This window comes from Micromesistius poutassou (genome assembly GCF_964030765.1).
Source record: "Micromesistius poutassou genome assembly, chromosome: 16".
Classification (NCBI taxonomy): domain Eukaryota; kingdom Metazoa; phylum Chordata; class Actinopteri; order Gadiformes; family Gadidae; genus Micromesistius; species Micromesistius poutassou.
Window position 1 is genome coordinate 8459292 of NC_140286.1, and position 18521 is coordinate 8477812.

The 18521-nt window shown below is 45.8% G+C and overlaps 1 protein-coding gene across 1 annotated transcript in view; it reads right to left on the reverse strand.

The window, feature by feature from the left end:
- Window positions 1–1677: 1677 nt before the first annotated feature.
- Window positions 1678–18521, reverse strand: part of LOC311360410 (collagen alpha-1(XI) chain-like) — an 84659-nt gene continuing 67815 nt past the window's right edge. Inside the window, exons 47-67 of the mRNA XM_084480483.1 lie at window positions 16439–16492; window positions 16104–16157; window positions 15637–15690; window positions 15318–15371; window positions 13592–13699; window positions 13405–13458; window positions 13035–13088; window positions 12830–12883; window positions 10466–10519; window positions 9062–9169; window positions 8845–8898; window positions 7398–7451; window positions 6631–6738; window positions 6364–6417; window positions 6223–6258; window positions 6022–6075; window positions 4987–5251; window positions 3974–4086; window positions 3529–3597; window positions 2671–2904; window positions 1678–2204 (exon numbers count right to left, since the gene is read on the reverse strand). Coding sequence (XP_084336609.1) covers window positions 2058–2204; window positions 2671–2904; window positions 3529–3597; window positions 3974–4086; window positions 4987–5251; window positions 6022–6075; window positions 6223–6258; window positions 6364–6417; window positions 6631–6738; window positions 7398–7451; window positions 8845–8898; window positions 9062–9169; window positions 10466–10519; window positions 12830–12883; window positions 13035–13088; window positions 13405–13458; window positions 13592–13699; window positions 15318–15371; window positions 15637–15690; window positions 16104–16157; window positions 16439–16492 — 1836 coding nt within the window. The 3' untranslated portion in view covers window positions 1678–2057. The remainder of the gene's footprint in view (window positions 2205–2670; window positions 2905–3528; window positions 3598–3973; window positions 4087–4986; window positions 5252–6021; window positions 6076–6222; window positions 6259–6363; window positions 6418–6630; window positions 6739–7397; window positions 7452–8844; window positions 8899–9061; window positions 9170–10465; window positions 10520–12829; window positions 12884–13034; window positions 13089–13404; window positions 13459–13591; window positions 13700–15317; window positions 15372–15636; window positions 15691–16103; window positions 16158–16438; window positions 16493–18521) is intronic.

Consider the following 18521-nt stretch of genomic DNA (forward strand, 5'->3'; position numbering starts at 1 on the left):
TGACAGGTTACCAGATCTATCATGGTGTTTTGTTACAGAAACCGCTTGGCTGTGCGTGGCATAACACATGTGGCATGCTGTGATGTTCAGGTGAAAGCAAACCATCGCGATGAGCATTTATTTGGCATGGCACCAAATATTTATTCAAGGTTTTACATGGGTTGTAAACATAATGACACAGGTTTGGGGAGAGGAAGAGGCATCTCTGGAGATGGGTTGTGTCACTGTGGAAGGCCAAGGAGATGGAGAGGCTGAAAGATGTTGATCAAAGTCACCCCGGAGTCAGAGAAAGAACAAAAAAAAAAAACGCAGGACAGAAAATGTAGTCACCAAACCCAAATACTTTGATATCACTAAAACCTTTTGAAATCCCGGTGAAGTGAAACGGAAATGTGCGGCTGTGGAAGGCAAAGGATCATGGGAGACAGGTCCACTGATAGCGTTTGACTGCACACCGGTCGGCAACAACACAGAGCTTCAACCCAGCTTTGTTCAGAATCCAGTTTTAATACTTTTGAAAGTACCATCCAAAGCACATGAAAACACGACACACTTCGTCATAGTTACAAAAGTGGATGTTGACAGGATCGATTTGTGCATTCATAGACAAACTGGACAAATAAAACGTCACAAATAGGCTTTATTCCCTTTGTTAAAAGAAATCTTCCCCCCACATATATCAACTTAATTGTATAATTAAGGCCTATATATATGGAAAACATCCCGTTTTTTTTGGGAGAAACTGAGGTATACCTTTTGGAAGAATAAAGTCTATTTGGGAAAAATATTCCCTTATTGAGTTGATCCTGCACAAAAACAGTTGATCCATATTTATATTACTATCTTATCGTCTCTAAAGGTTAAATTAATAATGGGAATAGCGATTAATATGTAAACACTACAACATGAACGGGTTATGGTGAAATGCAATGTATCATGATGTTATTTTAGGTTGTTCTTTGTTGAAGGGTCCAAAAATAAAAGCTTATTATTATTTACAAAATGAACTTTACTTACAAATTAGGGATATTTTTTTAGCTCATTAATGTATATATAATAGCATAACAATACTTTTTTAAAACCAATGAGGGCTTAGCCAGACATTTTCAAAACAAACAAATATATTCATTGCAAATTTATTTCTATATAGATTACCAAACATTAACTTTTAGGAGCCGGGACACATGCAAGCTTTCGGAAGTGGACTCAAAAAGGAACAGTATTGTACAAAATAATAACAATAATAATAATAATAATAATTACAGTTTTATCAAATGGATTTTTGTTTTAGCACCTAGGGTGTTCCGTGATTCAGCACAAAAAGCACCTCTGTGGTTGTATTCAGAGCTGCACCTGGAGCAATCAGAGAGAGAGGGAGAGAGAGAGGGAGGGGGGAGTGCGACGAGATGGGTGGGCAGGAGGGAGGGGGGGAGACAGAGCTCAGAGAAAGTGAATGAGTGGGTGAGTGAGGGGAGGTGATAAACACTCTCTGTTTGCTAGCAAAGTGTGACACTGTGTCCCGCCACGGCATGAAACGTCCTTCTCTCTCCATGGCCCTCCTGGTTTTTATCTCAGAGTCAAAGTCACGTGATTCTGGACCTAAAAAGGCCCCCCCCCACCTCCACCTTCTTCCATTTCCTCCACCCCCCCCCCAATCCCTGGTCTACGGTGGTCCTGGTCTATGCTTGGACAATAGGGCTTTTGGGCTTTCTTCCTCTCCTTCTTCATCTTCTTCTACCTCTTCTCCTCTGGGCTTGAGTGGAACTTCTTGGTCAGGGAAAAACAAAAAAACAACCAAAACAGAAAAACAACAAAACAAAACAAAAAAAACACATTGACGGCACCGACACAGGTTTTGGAGCGCGAGGAGAGAGGGTCAAAGATGGTGGAGGGCCCGCTGCATGCCTTGCTCACGGTGCCCGCCCCCGGCCCTGTCCGTCAGTGGGGGATGTGGACGGGAGATGGGAGGGCGATGGGGGGGCGGTTAGGTCAGGGGTCTTAGGGGGCTGGGGGGTCTGGGTGGAGGGGGGGGGGGTGCAGTTTAGATCGGTTGGTGTCTAGCCGAGGAAGCAGACGGGGCCGACCTCAAAGCCAAACCTCTGGTTAGAGTCCCCGAAGTCGTTGAGCATGACGTCGATGATGGGCACCTGGTCGATGCGAGGGGTGTTGATCTCCAGCACGGAGCGGGAGTAGCCCTGCCTCAGCTGTGGACACACGGCAACACAACAGGGGGCTTCGAGTTAGGCTCAACACAGAAATGCATAGAAAAGGAGCTGTGCAGAGAGTGTACGCACTTATTGTTGTACGTCCTGGCACTTAGAAGTAGTACTTAGCATCGTGTGGTATCTTATCCTAACTATCTTTGTTGTGTACGGGGATAGCTATCCTAGCTATCTTTGTTGTATACGGGAAATGGGTTAACCTAGCAATAATTAGTGCTTGGCACTTGTTTCTACGAACATCTTTAATGTACAGACGGCGATATAATGTTGTTTCTCTTTCTTCTGACAAATGTACTTATTGTAAGTCGCTTTCGATAAAAGCATCTGCTAAATACCCTAAATGTAAATGTAAGACATGACGCGGGGTTCCATTTATCGCGTTACCAAAATCCCAGATAAAAGCCCCCAAAAGCAGCAATAAAACCCCCACGTGCACACACGGCCCTACCGAGCATCCGTCCGACAGGGGCTTGATGAAGGGGTTGTTGTCGTAGGACAACTCCTCGTCGTTGGAGCCCAGGAAGCGCAGCGCCTTGGCGTAGTCGTCAGCCTTGGCGTCGTACCACGCCACCGACTGGTGGCAGATGTAGGTGAAGTTCTGGCGCGCCGAGGAGCTCAGCAGCTTCAGGAAGGTCATCTGCACCGTGCTGACGGTGTTCTCCGACACGTCCACGTAGTTCAGCTGCGGGGAGAGGTGGATGGGGGGAGGGAGGGGGGAGGGAAATGGGTGAGAGTCAGGGGAAGCAAAGCGGAGGGAGAGAGAGATGGAAGAGGAGAAAATGAAAGATGGAAAGAAAGAAGGAAGATGGTAAAATGGGACCAAGGAAAGTAAGCAAGAAAGAAAGAAGGAATGGAAGGAATGAAAGGAGGAAAAAAAAGAAAGGGAATGTTTTGTGGGGGTTCAGGGAGGAGGGGGGGGGAGATAAATGGGCAAGAGGAGAATAGATGGGTAAGCAGGAGAGAGAATGGAATAATCAATACAGTATAAAGGCATAGATAAAGGAATGGAAAAGGGGAGAGAGGGGAGGGAGAATCAGTGGACGATGAGCTATGTTAGGATATATCTTGTCTTATCTGTTGTCTTGTCACTGTATCTGTTCACTGTGGGATAGTGGGTAACGTCTTTTCAATTACTTTGTATGTCTATGTGAAGTAACTGACAATAAAACTGACTTTGACTTTGACTTTGAGAAGCAGAATATGACAAACGCATGTATTATGTCGACCGAGGGAAACAACCTAAATGAAAATAATTACTTTTAATTTAAATTGTAGAGAGGCTGTAACAGATTTTTGGCTAACTTACAATCTTGCCACGTTTGAATTCACTGAACCATGAACCTGGAGACTCCTTGGGCCAGTTGGAAATTCTAACCTGATGAGAGAGAAAAACAAAGTGTTAGAAAGTCACTGTTGGTGTGGTCAGACACCACAGAAGCCTGTCGTTGAAAACTTCAGAGTACCGCATTTGCATTTTACAAATCGTACAAATCGTATTCCGAGATTGAAAAGGAGAATGAGATGTTCACAAAGAGCATTTACACAAAGGAGGAATTGACTTAGAAGTAGATTGAAAAAAGAAGCAATACAATTTAACAAACAACAGGACAGTCAATAGCGACAACAATAGCACTGCAAGTAACAAACAGCTTTGTAAAACAAATCACTACAAAGTTTTTCCAAATAACAACTTGACCTCTTTGCGGTTCTTCTAAGTGCCTTTGGGTGAGCTGCATTGACTCATGACTTACTCCTGCGGACTTCTTGTCTGGGAAGATGCAGGTTTCGCCACCGGCAGTGAAGTTACAGAAGACCTTAATGGCGTCCCCTATGCATCCCTGGTTGGGATCGATCCAGTATTCACCTGTAAACAAACACACAGGGTGTCAATTTGTATGAGGGGGGGGGGGGGGGGCTTCCATCAACTTTCACTCCTGAACTTGCTCCACAATAGATTACTTCACACTCGACTAGCAGACGTTTATTTTCTAGTGTGATTGTAGCTTTTGAAGGAACAAGCTGTTCTCGAAAACGTTCTGATTGTCACTTCCCCCAAAGCACAGGGATTAAGGAGTGTTTACAACCTGTGCTGTGCTGTGCCAGGGCATGGCTAGTAGACTTATCTTCCCTAGTCTAGTCTACTACCAGTGCCCTGGAACAATAAAGGAGCCAACCTATAATTAGTGTTATGAACGATGTGTGTGAGTGAAAAGGGTCTATTGGACAACACCTAACCCCAGGGGTCCACTGAAGACGCGACACAACGCCGTTCTTTGCACTTGCAGAGCCGTCGAAGTATAAAGAATGATGTCATTGCTTATCAGCCAAAGTGGTGAGCTGAGGCAGTGGCACTCGCCGTCGAGAATAGGAGCTCTTTGATTTGTTTGTTTGGACCGGGCTTCTGTGAGGTGCACTCGCCTCGCTCGTACAAGTACCGACAGGCAGGAGCAACTCCTATTGATTGTTACGCCGGCGTTTCCCGGCTGTTAGGCAACAGTTGACGGAAACGCTCGTTAGACGCAGCAATTAATGATTAACTCTGCATGGATTCTTAAATCTCTTCCTGTTATTGCTGTACCAAGCATTTTATTAATAGAAGTAATAAAGTCAAGAATCATTTGTGCTAATTATGTTTGGATGCATTTTCTGCACAAACAATTGATGTGCAATTATTATAAATGATCCGATTATGATTATGATCATTGTTTGTGTCCCCGGTGATGTCCCCCCCCTCCTCTCATCCAATCAGCAACCAGGCGCCCACCGTCTGGGAACTCGGGCTGGCTGAGGTGCAGGTCGTTGCAGGTCCTGGCCGGGTTGTCCTGGGTGCCCATGGGGAACTTCATGCGCTCGATGTCCTGCTTGAGGTTGTTGAGGGAGCCGAACACGTCCTCCATGCCCTCCGAGTACGCGGCGTCCATGCCGTAGTCGGCCAGCGCCTCGTCCGCCTGGGGTTGGTCCGCCTGCCGCCTGTTCTTCCTGGAGCCCTGCTGTATGGGCAGGGGCTGGATGATGTCGCCGGGGGGACCCTACAGGGGGGGAGAAAGGGGGGGGGGGGGGGGGGGCGGGGGGGGTAGGGGGGGTTAGAGAGGTTGCGGTGCGGCGCATCCCGCCGGCTCGTGCTGAGCGTGTTTGATCTGCGTCGGGGAGGAGTCCCTGCGATCAAGGTCGCCGGGAGTACCGAGACGTGCTAGCTGACGATGGCATTGTGCATGACTGGAGAGACAATCTTGTTTGAGCTTGGTAAATTTGCACCCCAAACACACACACACACACACACACACACACACACACACACACACACACACACGCACACACACCCGTTCCGAAGCGGTGCTGAGGATGAATAACAAAGACAATCTTGTCTAAAATAGTTTTCATATGTTGGCCAAAAGTAGAGAGTCCCAGACTATCAAGAGAGGAGAGACCTGAACCGTATCTTGAAGTGTCAGTGTGTATTTGCAGTGAGGTTGGGGGGAGACTTAAGCGCATCACCTTGTGGGATGCGCATTACATATAAATGAATATGAAATATATTACTGTTACCAAAATATTGATTATTTATTTCTAACCCTAATCCTTACATTGGAAACGGTATCCGTGTTTAGGAATCCCAATTGTGCCTAATGTCCTTTGTGTTCAGAAAGAGGGCAGAACTTAGGCATCACTAAAGGACACTGTACTAAATAACCATCACACATTCACTGCATTTCATAAAAGTGATGGAATAAATCGCTGCAGTCGTAACAGTATGAGTATGGAATAACACAGAGCAGCATTAACAACAGAGCATGCTTACAGGTGGTCCTGGGGGTCCGATCAGACCAGTGTCTCCCTTCTGACCGCTGGTTCCCTGTAAGGAAGCAAAGAGAGGGCAAGGTCGAAGAGACATTAATGCACCGTGGGATTGGGGTGAATAAAATTGTACTTATTGGGGAAGTGCTTGTATAAAAATGCTGGAAGAGTGTGAAATGTAATGTTATGCAGTCGGGTAACTTACAGACGACCCCTTGGATCCCTTTGAGCCATGGGGGCCCTGCAGGGGGAAAGAAATGACACGTTGTCAACGTCAATACATCACAGACTCAACATCAACGGCCCCTGGTGGGTGGGCTTACTGGATGTACAAGAAAGAACTTACGGGAATACCAGGGGGGCCGGGAGGACCGAGAGGTCCGGAAGAGCCGCCGATACCCTGATGAGACACACAGAAACAGCAAGGACTTCAATTCACCTGTGGGGGCAGTCGGACAAACACTCCCGTCCCACTTCAGGGATCAAAGGTAACCCTGCTTCTGGCGATGGCTCTCTCTGATTGGTTTAGGGGCCAGGGGATTTCAGATGTAGTGGTTGGATGTTTAAAGAGAGCATGGTCTGCCTGAATTGGGGGCCGGGGGGTTGTACTTACGGAGTCACCCTTTCCTCCACCGGTACCCTGGGGTCCTGGCAAGCCGCGGTCTCCCTTCTCTCCTGACTCACCGGGGGGTCCGATCAGACCGATCAGACCAGGGTGACCCTAAAACCAGAAGGAAGCGGGTGGCACACGCACGCACACACACACACACACACACACACACACACACACAGAACACAAAGAGACCAGAAAAAAGATCAGAATAGAAACAACAAAGCATAGTAATTAGTAATTTGGCAGTGCCAAAAAAAAAAAATAAGCAAATTGGGCTCCTTTGTCATAGGAGCTTGCACGTCTAACTCTAGGAACGCTAATTAAAAAAAGTCTTTCTGGGGGGGCGGCCGGAACACTTCTCACAATATAAAATGATTGTGTTTATGATGACTGTCACTTCTAACCATGGCACCCCTGCATTCTGCATCTGCTTTAGAGTGAAGGCCATCTGTTGCTTTTCCACTGGCACCGTGCCAATGACCACAGCCCAGAGAGGATTTGATGTGGCTTATACCTCCCTAATTCAATCAGTATGTGGAAAGTCTATACACACTCAAGGTTTGGAGTTTAACTCGCAAATGAATACACCGCTTTCTTCCTCTCGCCAGGCAGAAATATAGCAATAGAAAGCTGGAGGAAGAGATGGAGGTAAAGCCGCCTGAGATGTTTGCTTACTTTCGGAAGGCCTCAGATAAGACGCACGGGAGAGATATGGGAAGCACACAATGAAGCAATTTGAGATTAGCATCATAATAACAACGCCTTGCCTTCTCTCCTTTGTGGCCCGAGTCGCCTTTCATGCCTGGGAGACCGGAGGGTCCCTGTGGAGGGGAGAAAGAGTCCGTCAAACATCGTCAGCAAAGCGAATTAAAAGCATGGAAGAGATTCAGAGGGATGGCTGGGAGAGCCAGCCTCACCTCACCCCCCCTCTGGGGCTATCATAGCACAAATAGGATCAACTGCTGTCACATAAGTGCTTGGTGAATGTTGATGAAGTGATAGATCGTAACGCACCAAAAAAACCCAAAACACAAGGGACCTTAGTTTAAGATAAGGGATTATCATTACGGGCAGTGGCGGTTCTACATTGAATTACACCCTGGGCGAGACCCCCTCCGAGTGCCCCCCCCCCCCCGCCCCCCCCCCCCGAAAAAAACTAACAAAAATATTTTTTGTTGGGGGGTGGGGGGCACCAACAGCCTAACCCTTATCATAACAATATGAGTGAAAGATACTTGCAAAAGCATGCTTGCTCCCAAAAAAATTGTTTGTAAATCATTGCTCCAAGTCTATTTCTAATAATGTGATTGTCACATTAACTATCTATAGTTTCTGTAGGCTTTCTGACTATTTTTGGTCTGTTGACATCAAATTTTGGATGATGGTGGACGTGGTGGGCGGCGATTGTAGCTGAGTTTAACATCTCATGCAATGTTGGGGCAGGGCAGCTCAGCGACCGCGTTCCTCCGTAGTTTATCACATAAGCCTGCAGGCTTCACTAAGGATTTTAATCTGCTCTAACAGTGGATCCCCCGTTCCCCCCCTTGTCTGTTCCATTTGGGAGACGCAGAGGTGAACTGTCCCCCACGCCCCCCTCCCCTTTTCCTCTTCTAACACCGCTTCTGTGACGGCACCTCCTCAGCAAGCAGGGGCGCCTGCAGCCGGAGGGGGCGCCAATATGCCAATTCCCCACACAGTGATATGATAGATAATAGAAAACCGCTTTGCGGCGCGGATAAAACATTTTTTCTCGTGTGCTCGTGCCGCCCCCCCATGTGTCATGAAATAATGCTGCCCTGGGCGGCTGCCCGCTTCGCCCGTGCCTAAAACCGCTACTGATTATGGGGGATGACAAGACTGGATTATAACCGAAGGAGACTTGATGGAGGTCACGTTAGAGGAGGGCGATAGGTGGGGTTGGGGGGGTGGGGGGGGGCTGGAAGGGGTAGAATGGGTAGAGGGGATAGAAGAAGTAGAGGGCATAGAGGGGGTAGAGGGGTGAAAGGTGTAGAGCGGGTAGAAGGGGTCGAGGGCATAAATGGGGTAGAGGGTGTAGGCAAGGTAGAAGTGGGTAGAAAGGGTAGAGGGGGTAGAGGGCTTAGCAGGGGTAGAGGGGGCGGAAGGGGTAGAGGGGGCAGAAGGGGTAGAAGTGGGTGGAAAGGGTAAAGGGGACGGAGAGGGTAGAGAAGAAGAAGGGGTAGAAGGGTTTCTCACCAGGGGTCCGGGAGGGCCGTCTTGACCGGAAGAACCAGGAAGTCCTTGTTCTCCCTGAAGAAAACGAGGACGATGTGAAAGATGATTTGAAAGAGAACACACAACATTTTCCAAGGAACATTTCGCTTTTGAGATACGTGAAAGTATAAAGTGAATGTATAAAGGGAAAGTATAAAGTGAAAGTGAAAGTAAAAAGTGTATAGTGCATTCTGCTCACCACGGGCCCGGGGATACCACGCAGTCCTTCAGGACCTGCTTTCCCAGATGGTCCCTGGATTCCAACTGGTCCTGTTTTACCCACAGGTCCCTCTGCTCCGTATTCTCCCTATTAGAAGATACAGCATCAAAAATATTATTCAATATTCATCTGTTTGAGTCTGAGCGATACCGATCCATGCAAAAAGATATTCGGTGCAGTTGGATCTCAGATCCAGCAGTCCTATGTTATTATATAGCAGAACCTCTGTGGGTAGATGACACAGAGCCTGACACCAAAGACTAAAGGGGCGGAGTTAGGCTGTGTCTCCTGTTTCGGTACGGAGGAATGCTACAAAAGACAAATTGATTTGAGCAGGTAGACAATGCATTCAGAAGGGCTAGTGTTTTTCTACTGTGGCCAGTCTACACAGCGTTGTATTGAAACTTTTAAAGACACGTTTTTACTATTGCTGGCCAGTACAAAAGTGATGAATCGATCTGTTTGCCAACATTTATAAAATGTTATTTTACAGCTAGTAGAGGCTACCAAGGTGTTTTGCATCAAAACCTTGGTTTTGAGTACTTCATAATGATCAATCTTCACACAGATCCCGGCTTTTGTCCTTGAACAGCAACAGGGGGGCTTTTAGGTATTGGGTTTTCCTCCAGACGTCATAATGGTGAAGACATATTGACGAGGGATTATATTTCTCTGACAGCCAATTAGTCCTGGATATGACACTCTGGGATCCGCTTGCCGTCCTGGCATTGCCTCAAATAAACCGTATCCTTCCCCTCTCAATGTTTTTCGCATTTGTGTGCATGTGTATGTACGCACACATATAAATGACTGTACTGTATGCTCATGTGTGTGTGCATGCGAGTGTATTCTTATGAGTGTGTTTGCTGCTTTTTCGGGTCTGTCAAGCGCACGGAAATACGACAAGAAATGTGAAATTTGGGAAACCGACAAGGCAGCGCCAGAGAATTCATTGTTTGTCGCTGTTCTTTGATCTGCGGATTCTCATCGCAATGACAACATCCCGGACCCAGCGAAGGGGAGTGAAGGAGAGAGAAGGGCAAATGTTTTCATTCCAGAGTGGTGTCATCCAAACGGGTGATTTCATCTCAGCCTCAATTTCAATCTTGCTCACCATGCAGACAAAGACACGTGGTGGCCATTTCAAATGAAACAATCCATTTGCACTTATTGCACACATTCTTCTGCGTGACAGATCGTCGTTAAAACACAATGGCCTGGATGCTATTGAAATGTAATTGCTTTCGCAATCATATGATATGTAGTTTCAATTTAAATTGTAGTAACGCTACAGAAATTACATACAGGTACATATTAAATACCCTCTGGATCCTCACTAAAGGAGCAGGAGCAGGAGGCTGAATGGTCAGACTGAAGGCTTACCTTGGATCCCTTTTCTCCTTGTCTGCCCGACTGTCCTGCTGGCCCCAAGGGACCCTGGAGAAAATGACATTAAGCACTCAATATGTTGTCCTTCATCATCTGTGTATGTCATTCAGAGTTTACTTTCTCATACATCTGGAAGTGTTTACCATCTAACACACCTTTGGATTCTATGGGTTTTAATTCAATGGGTTTCAGTTGAATACGACTAAATAAATTAAATTATATTATATTAAATTGAATTCCCTTCAATTCAAATAAATTAAATTCATTTTAAGTCAATTCAAGTCAATTAAGTCAATTCAAATTGTTTATTTTATTAAAACTTTGTCACTAATCATTTTATTATACTTTTTTACATTGGCATTTATAAGTATTGATAAGTGGCTCATAATCAAACAAGCCAAATCACTAGCTTGCACGAAAGACTGGATGAATAGGGGAACAATAAACCTTTTGCTAATATTAATCATGCTGATACAAGTGTAATAAATGTCGCCTTAAACAGCAGGATTGAGGAGAGTGGTTGTTGAGTCAGACCAATGAGTGTGAGTCACTTTGGATAGAAAGGCTGTCAGCATTTTTAGCTAACTGCCCTCTAATCAACACAACAGTGCTTTGCCTTTTAGCTCAAGTAATGACAATAACTGAATGCACTGAATGCAGTGAGAGAGACTACGTGCACACACACTTTGAGTGAGAGAGAGACCTGGTCAATTGTCAATACAGAAAACTACTAATACAGGAACTTTGTGGTAATGCATTAGCAGATTATTGTGTCCATGTGGTTGTGTATGTGCTGAGTGTGCTTTGTGTGTGTATGTGTGTGCATGTGCGTGCTTGCATGTGCTCGTGCTTTCTGTGTGTGCTTTGTGCTTTCTGTGTGTGTTTTATGCTATATGTGTGTGTTTGTGCGTGCATGTACATGCATGAATGTGTGTGTGTGTGTGTGTGTTATAGCGAACAATCCCCACGCATCAATAACCACCTACTCTGAGCCAATTTGGAAGAGATATCGGGGGAGAATAACCTGGCAATTAGCATGGAGAGGATAAAAATATATCAACAAAGGCCATTAATGTGGAATGAAATGGGGGTCTAATTTGCTCTGCAGCCTTCGTCACATAGACACACACAGCCCCCGGAATACAAATGCTGAGCTTAAAAGTGCAAAGCACACTGAACTTCTAATTGCTTGATCAACCTACAGTATGAACCCACTGTTTGAAATTCCTGACACAGAATTGCCCAGGAAAAACGCTAATCTAGCGAATAGAATGGAAATGTTACTTTCCCCTGGCAGTTGGCACTGGCTCAGTCATCCCCGGTACTCTGTCTCCCATCTGGTATCGTATGCTTCTGGCATTCAATGTATTGAGGCTTATTTCACCTTGTTTTTACTGTTGCTGTTGATCATCTGTAAGGCCCACCAATGGTGCTGTCCAAATGTCGTAATGGCAGTGTATGCAGTGTACACACACTGTTTAGACGTTTGGACAGCAAGTCCTGTCCTAAGACACTGTTTTAGGAGCTCTGTTAATGCTCTGCTAATTCCACACCAAATATGTGTTTAATTCATTCATAACGTCTGATGGATGACAGCACAGGGAATATCACAGATCCGTCTAAAATATGCTAACCCCACAATATTGATATTCTTCCCGGCTGGCAGGCAAGAGCAATAGAGAAGCAATCTAGGATGAATAAACCGCTGTGCCTCTCTTGGCTGAATCCATACAGTAAAGTTGAGAGGCATGATTGAGCATGTATTCCACTGAATACCAATGTGTTTCCGTCCTCCATGCAACACCAAAATGAACTTGGAATAAGAAGGAGTAGTCTCTCTGGCTGAGCAACACATGCCAAACTTTAGTTTGTACTTGGCTTGTTCTTTGTGTTTTTGTGTGCTGCTTCGAAAACCAATACAACATCATGATGGTAAATGGACAATTGTAAACAAACGTTGGAAAGAAAAGAGCTCAATAATGGTGTGTGTGTGTGTGTGTGTGTGTGTGTGTGTGTGTGTGTGTGTCGGGGATTTATCTACACTCCAGTTGGATTTGGTTGTAATGTTGAACAGTGACAGTGTAAGGCTGAAAGTAACATCTACATTCCAAAACTTAAGACGCACTCTCTGCTATTTTCACATTAGTCAAAAATAACAATAGGCCATTATTCTGGATGAAAACACTCGTTTTTTTTCCAAAACTAGCTTATAAAATGCTGTTGTTAAAATAAATCATGGTTGTTTTGTATCTTTTATTATGATTAAACCATTTTCCTCCTGGTTATTGTTTCAGATAGCGCAGAAATGGAGCACAAGTGAGACATCCAACGAGGGCGTCTCATACATCATGTACTTACCCGTTTGCCAGGTGGGCCTGGTACTCCAGCCTCCCCAGATGGACCAGGAGGTCCCTAAATTGAAACAAACGCCACACGTTTACAATTGTTATGCATAAACTAGATATAACAAAGATGTGATGTCAAATATATAACACATTGTGTGTTAGCGCTATTCCACTGTGATTTGCATGAATTTAATGAATTTCAAGAACAGCAGACTCACAGGTTGACCGGCGTCTCCGTCATCTCCCTTGTCTCCTCCTAAACCGTCGAGTCCCTGATCAGAACAGAAGAAAAATGTGAGTGCATGACTTTGACATACAATAAGTTATAGCTAGTCTATTTGTTTGGGAAAATATACAAAATGCACACTTACTACACATAATAACACTTATGAGTTATCTCATAGAAGATAAAATGTGACATCCACATAAAAAACCCATAAAAAGAGTAAATGCATTTGACCTTCTCTTGTTCATCTATAGGTATAGCCTATCCCAGGAGAGATGAAACAAAGGCTATTCCATGAATGAGGTGTCCAAAAACCCCAATGCATCCACCTGGATTGATTAAAGTCCCCATTAAGCACTTACAGCGACACCAGCCTCTCCGGGGGGTCCGGGGTCTCCTGGGAAGCCGACCGGTCCCTGCACACAGACAAAGAGTCATAGCATCAGTGACAGTTCTATTAGTGGCCCCGGCACAGGGTCTCCGGGGTCTCCATGGCAATAAGCCTGCCGTGTAATCCGGCTATGGTGTGTCGTGTCAGGGCTGACGTACAGGGTTTCCCTTGGGCCCGTCGTCACCGGAGGGTCCACGACCGCCAGCGGGCCCCGCGGCTCCGGGAGGTCCGGATTCACCTTTCTCGCCTGTTTCTCCCCTGGGGCCCTGGGGGATAAGAGAGGCAGGAGGAATACTTGAAGAAGGTAACTTTGTCATCATAAATCCCAGTGATATCAAGATGTGCGCTGAACTGTGTTGTCAATGCCACACATTTTTTTTTTTTCAAGCTTGGGAAGCCTTACGAAGGACACCAGTAACTATGAAGTCTGTTTTGATGGCCCACAGGTAAGAAGTGAATGCCAAACAGGGACTTGACAGATCCTTCTTCGTAGGGGTCTTTCCATGGTGAAACATCAACAAAACACCTTCGCTCTGCCCCTCACGAATCAAGATCTAACCATCAAACCCCCTAGATTGGCCCGACATCGGGATGAAACTTTATCAGACAGATTGAAACTCGCGTGCCGGCGGCGGGTGGGGCGTAATGACAAGCCTGGTAGATTACAAGGGATCGTTAGACGACCCGTTGGCGAGGGTGCTGTTTTTTCCGCTCGACGCCAGCGGCACGCACTAACTCCTCGAGAGATAGCAACCCGACCTGACAACGGGCCTATCCGTCACTCTGGACTGATACACAGCTGTGGACAGCTCCATCAATAGCATAGCATTATTCCTGACGAACGGCTCAGAGAGGCAACACATAAATATTTGCTCTTGAGTACCCCCCTCTTCCTTCTAATTCTCTCATTAGAAGGAGAGATTTTACATCCGACCATGGCATCACATTCAAGGGTGTACCGGGGAGAGAGAGAGATAATACACAAAAAAACAAAATATGGCCATCTGGTAATCAATTATTCTTTAGAATTCGACAAAAACATTGAACGCCTTCTCCACCGCTGCAGCCGCTCATCCAGCTGGTGTGTGGTTTGTTGGTACCCTGAATGAAATGTGTGCCTCTAAATAGAGACGTCCTCCAGGTTGGTTCGTCAGTGACACGGTTAGATTGGTGCCGTCCAATGTGGCCCGGCTAATCATATAGTGACGGCAATGGTGGCCCGCTCAACCTGGCTGCCCATCAACATGACATGGTGCTGGAGCAGCCGGCGGTGAAGTGCTCCCCATTGCTCAACTGACAAATAATTAACATGGCCTAATTAGCGGCCCTCGACGAGATGAATTAGTTACAAAACAAACTGCCACAATATCTCTCGTGGGACGGGAGGAAATTACACGCCAGCGGTTTTAGTGCACTTACGCGGCAAAATGGGGCTCAGCTGGTTAAACGATTGAATCCGACGATTGAAAGCACAGTGTGCTACATTTGAGTGTTTTGTACATTGCTCAAGCTAATGGCACCTAAAGGATATAAAATGACTTATAAATATAATACAAACTCTATGTGGAATAAGAGAATAACATAAGGTGTAAAGTGGGTTAGCTACGATGCATAGGCTTACATTTACGTTTTCGTTTCCCATTCTCCCTGTTTTTTTGTTTCCGGTTTTAAGTGTGAATACACAGTTTCATTTCAGGGATATGCTTCTTTTTACTTTTTCACCCAGATAATGTTTGATCATTGTTTATGCTTTTAAATGAGCGTCTTGGGCATCCTTGATGATGAAAGACCCCATGATAAAAGACAAATCGTCCATCATCATCATGTAAGTGCATCTTCTTAGTGTACATTTTTAACACGGATGGGCCATCACCCTGCACTCACCCCCATGCCGGGCTCTCCGGCGGGTCCTGGGTTGCCTGACTCCCCGTGCTCTCCCTGTTGAAAATCACATGTGACAGAGTGACAGGTTATCACCCTGGCCTCCGAAGTACTGTCTACCAGCATTCAGTGGTAATCCTTCAGCCACAGTTCACATGCATGCAGCATCTACAGTCCATAACTGAAACATTCTCCCACATTCTCAAGTTCACGCATTGCTAAAGAGAGTTAGCATTGGCATGACTATGTTCACAAGTTAATTAATAAGCCGCAGGAAATCTGGCCGGCTTGAAGCCATCTGGAAACACTAGTTGGCCGTTACCTTCTCTCCGTTGCCTCCCATGGAACCGATACCACCAGGTGGTCCTTGTGCACCCTGCGGAGAAAACACAGACACACAAACAGACACACACACACACACAAACACAAACACACAAACCCCCAAACACCTCTGTTATTACAGTAACAAGCTCAAAGAGGAGGAGGAGAGTCAAAGAATCAAAGCCTGTGTCGCAGGTGAGAGTAGGTGACTCAAGCTGCTCATCAGAACTAAGAACTATCAGCTCAGAATTCAGAACGCCAAACTCAAAGGCTTACTTAAAGTGTAGCAATATTCAATATTAACACTTTTTGTTATTTATTAACCATAGCTCTGCTTTTCTTTCAGGTATTTTGTAGTATATTGTAGTGTAAAAAACAGCGTAAGCATTTATTGTCCTTGACATTGGACATTTGCATTGAATCAAAAAAACAGGGTTGTCAAGAGGGGTGAATGAACTTGAGACTCACGTCAGCTCCGCTTGGCCCCTGGGGACCTCTTGGGCCAGGGGGCCCGGGTGGACCCTAAAGGACAAATTCAGGACATCCGTTAGAAATCAACCTCAAGTCAATGTCGTAGATCGGGAAAGCTAACATTACAAAAGACAAAATATTTGGTATTTTGGGTTTATTTTTTATAAAAGGGTTTGCAAGATCATTCAAAGAACATTGATTTTAAACTGAAGTGTAGCGCTAAGTCTCAAGTGTTCAATTTCATAATTGCATACTCTGAAGTGCTCTCTGCCACCACCGCCGCTACTGCACAAAATATTTAAAAGCACAAAAATGAAAGCGGCAGCACTCACCATCGCCCCGACGTCTCCGTTCTCTCCTTTGTCACCTGGGGGGCCGGGCAGACCCTAAGGAGCGGAGGAGAGAACCATAAGTGCTTTACCTGAACAAAGCAAAAGGTCAGCGCCGCAGGCCACGCACATCTACACCATTACCACCTAAAACCCCCCACACCACCACCTGCTGAAGAATAAACACGTTCACTGATGATGATGATGATGATAATGATGACGTGATCTGTTGGAGGTGAATGCACTGTAGTGCACATTATGGGGGTGGGTGTGTGTGTGGTGGGTGGTGGGGCTGTGTGCAAGGTGGGGGTAGGATGGGGATACACTTACTCAGCCCCCGGCACCTGTTTGCCGCATACACACAATTAGTCAAAAGGAGCAGCTTCTGTAATTCAGTAAGAGTGTGGTGGATTTCTTGTGGTGGTGGTGGTGGTGGTGGGGTGAGGGGAGAAAATCCGCCTATGTTAATTACAGGGGTGGGAGCTCCATCCATCTCTCTGTGTGAGACGTGTGGAGGCAAATAAAGTGAAGGGATTGCAGGCGGCAACTTTTTGGGGAGTCCAGAAGAGAGCCTGACCGGAGCAGTTTGACCGCGGCGTGCAGGGAGTTGCAGCCGTAGCCGCTGGGGCACATTAACCCACACACTGTTCAAGTAAATCGAAACCAATGGAAAATAATGTAAAACTCCTTCCATTGTGGTTCCTTTGTCCACCTGCGTAATTACAGTCATTACTTGTTCTGTTAGCTCAACTCTGATCACGGAGCGTGCTTAATCAATTGGCGGGGGGGGGGGGGGGGGGGGGGGGAGGTTGGGGGGGGTGGGGCACCATGCATGATAAGTTAAGCGTGGAACGGAGATGACAGGTAGATCCGTCACCGCCACCACGTATGATTCACCACAATTCATGCTCATTTTTCCCCCGATGCGCCACGCGATCCGGCGAACGAGGAGGCTCGTTTATATGTAGCTATGACGACTGTGGGTGTGTAGTCACGGTGATGGAGAAAGTGTTGTCAGTGGGTGTGGAAAATTGATAAAGCATGAGGTGTGAACCAGAAGGCTGGGGGAGGAGGTGAGGTGCTGAGAGACTCCCACGCAAACACACTCACACACACACACACACACACACACAGCAAACACACACACACACACACACACACACACACACACACACACACTCACACACACACACACACACACACACACACACACACACACACACTCTCAGACACCGCTCTTGGGCACTCGTGCAAGGCATTAGATCAGAGTAGATCGATAAAGGTTTACTTATGGCCTGGCATTAACCTCTGTTTTCCACACTCAAGTTGGACCATGAGGACACTCGGGTTTAATCAAAGCTGATATTTACCCTCTCAGTCTGAGGGATTCAGATGCTACAAGAGGAGGACCTTCTGATATTTCCCCCCGCAAACACAGTCCCGCCCGTCATAAGGCTTTCAAATCAAAAGCCTTTCATTTCTTCAGAGTCAAAAGAAAGAAAATCATTAACGTGGCGACAGATATTTGAATCAAAAACGCTGAGCTTGCAATGGCTGTTGCCATCTTTTTGAAGGGCAGCTTGGCCAAACAGAATTGAAAGTGTGGAGATGGAGTGCATTATGCTCAATTAAAAGCCAATTGCACTTAATAACAATGTTATCTGGTCCCATTGACCAGCGTGACAGCCCTAATTTCATCCTCAGCCAGTCTTTGGGATAATTAACTTGAAGATGATTTAAAGGGGTCTGTTTCTTTAGTCACTACACCTAAAGATGATTTCTTTAATAAGGCTCAATGGTATTAAACTATGCCCTTTGGGGCTCCTCTCTGCAACACTGTATTTTTTGAGAGGGAAAAATCGAACGTGACATCACACAGAAAAGTAGCATATAAAAGCCTTCACCAGGAAGCACTTAACTAACTAAAGCTTGGATCGGCTCCAAAAGACAAAAAGAGGATAAAATTTATAAAAACAAACCATTTGATTCACATTAACCTAATGATGGCCAAAACTGCTTTGTAGCATTTCCTCTGTAATTGCAAACACAGGACATGTATGCTAATAGCGCTAATGGCTATGAAGCA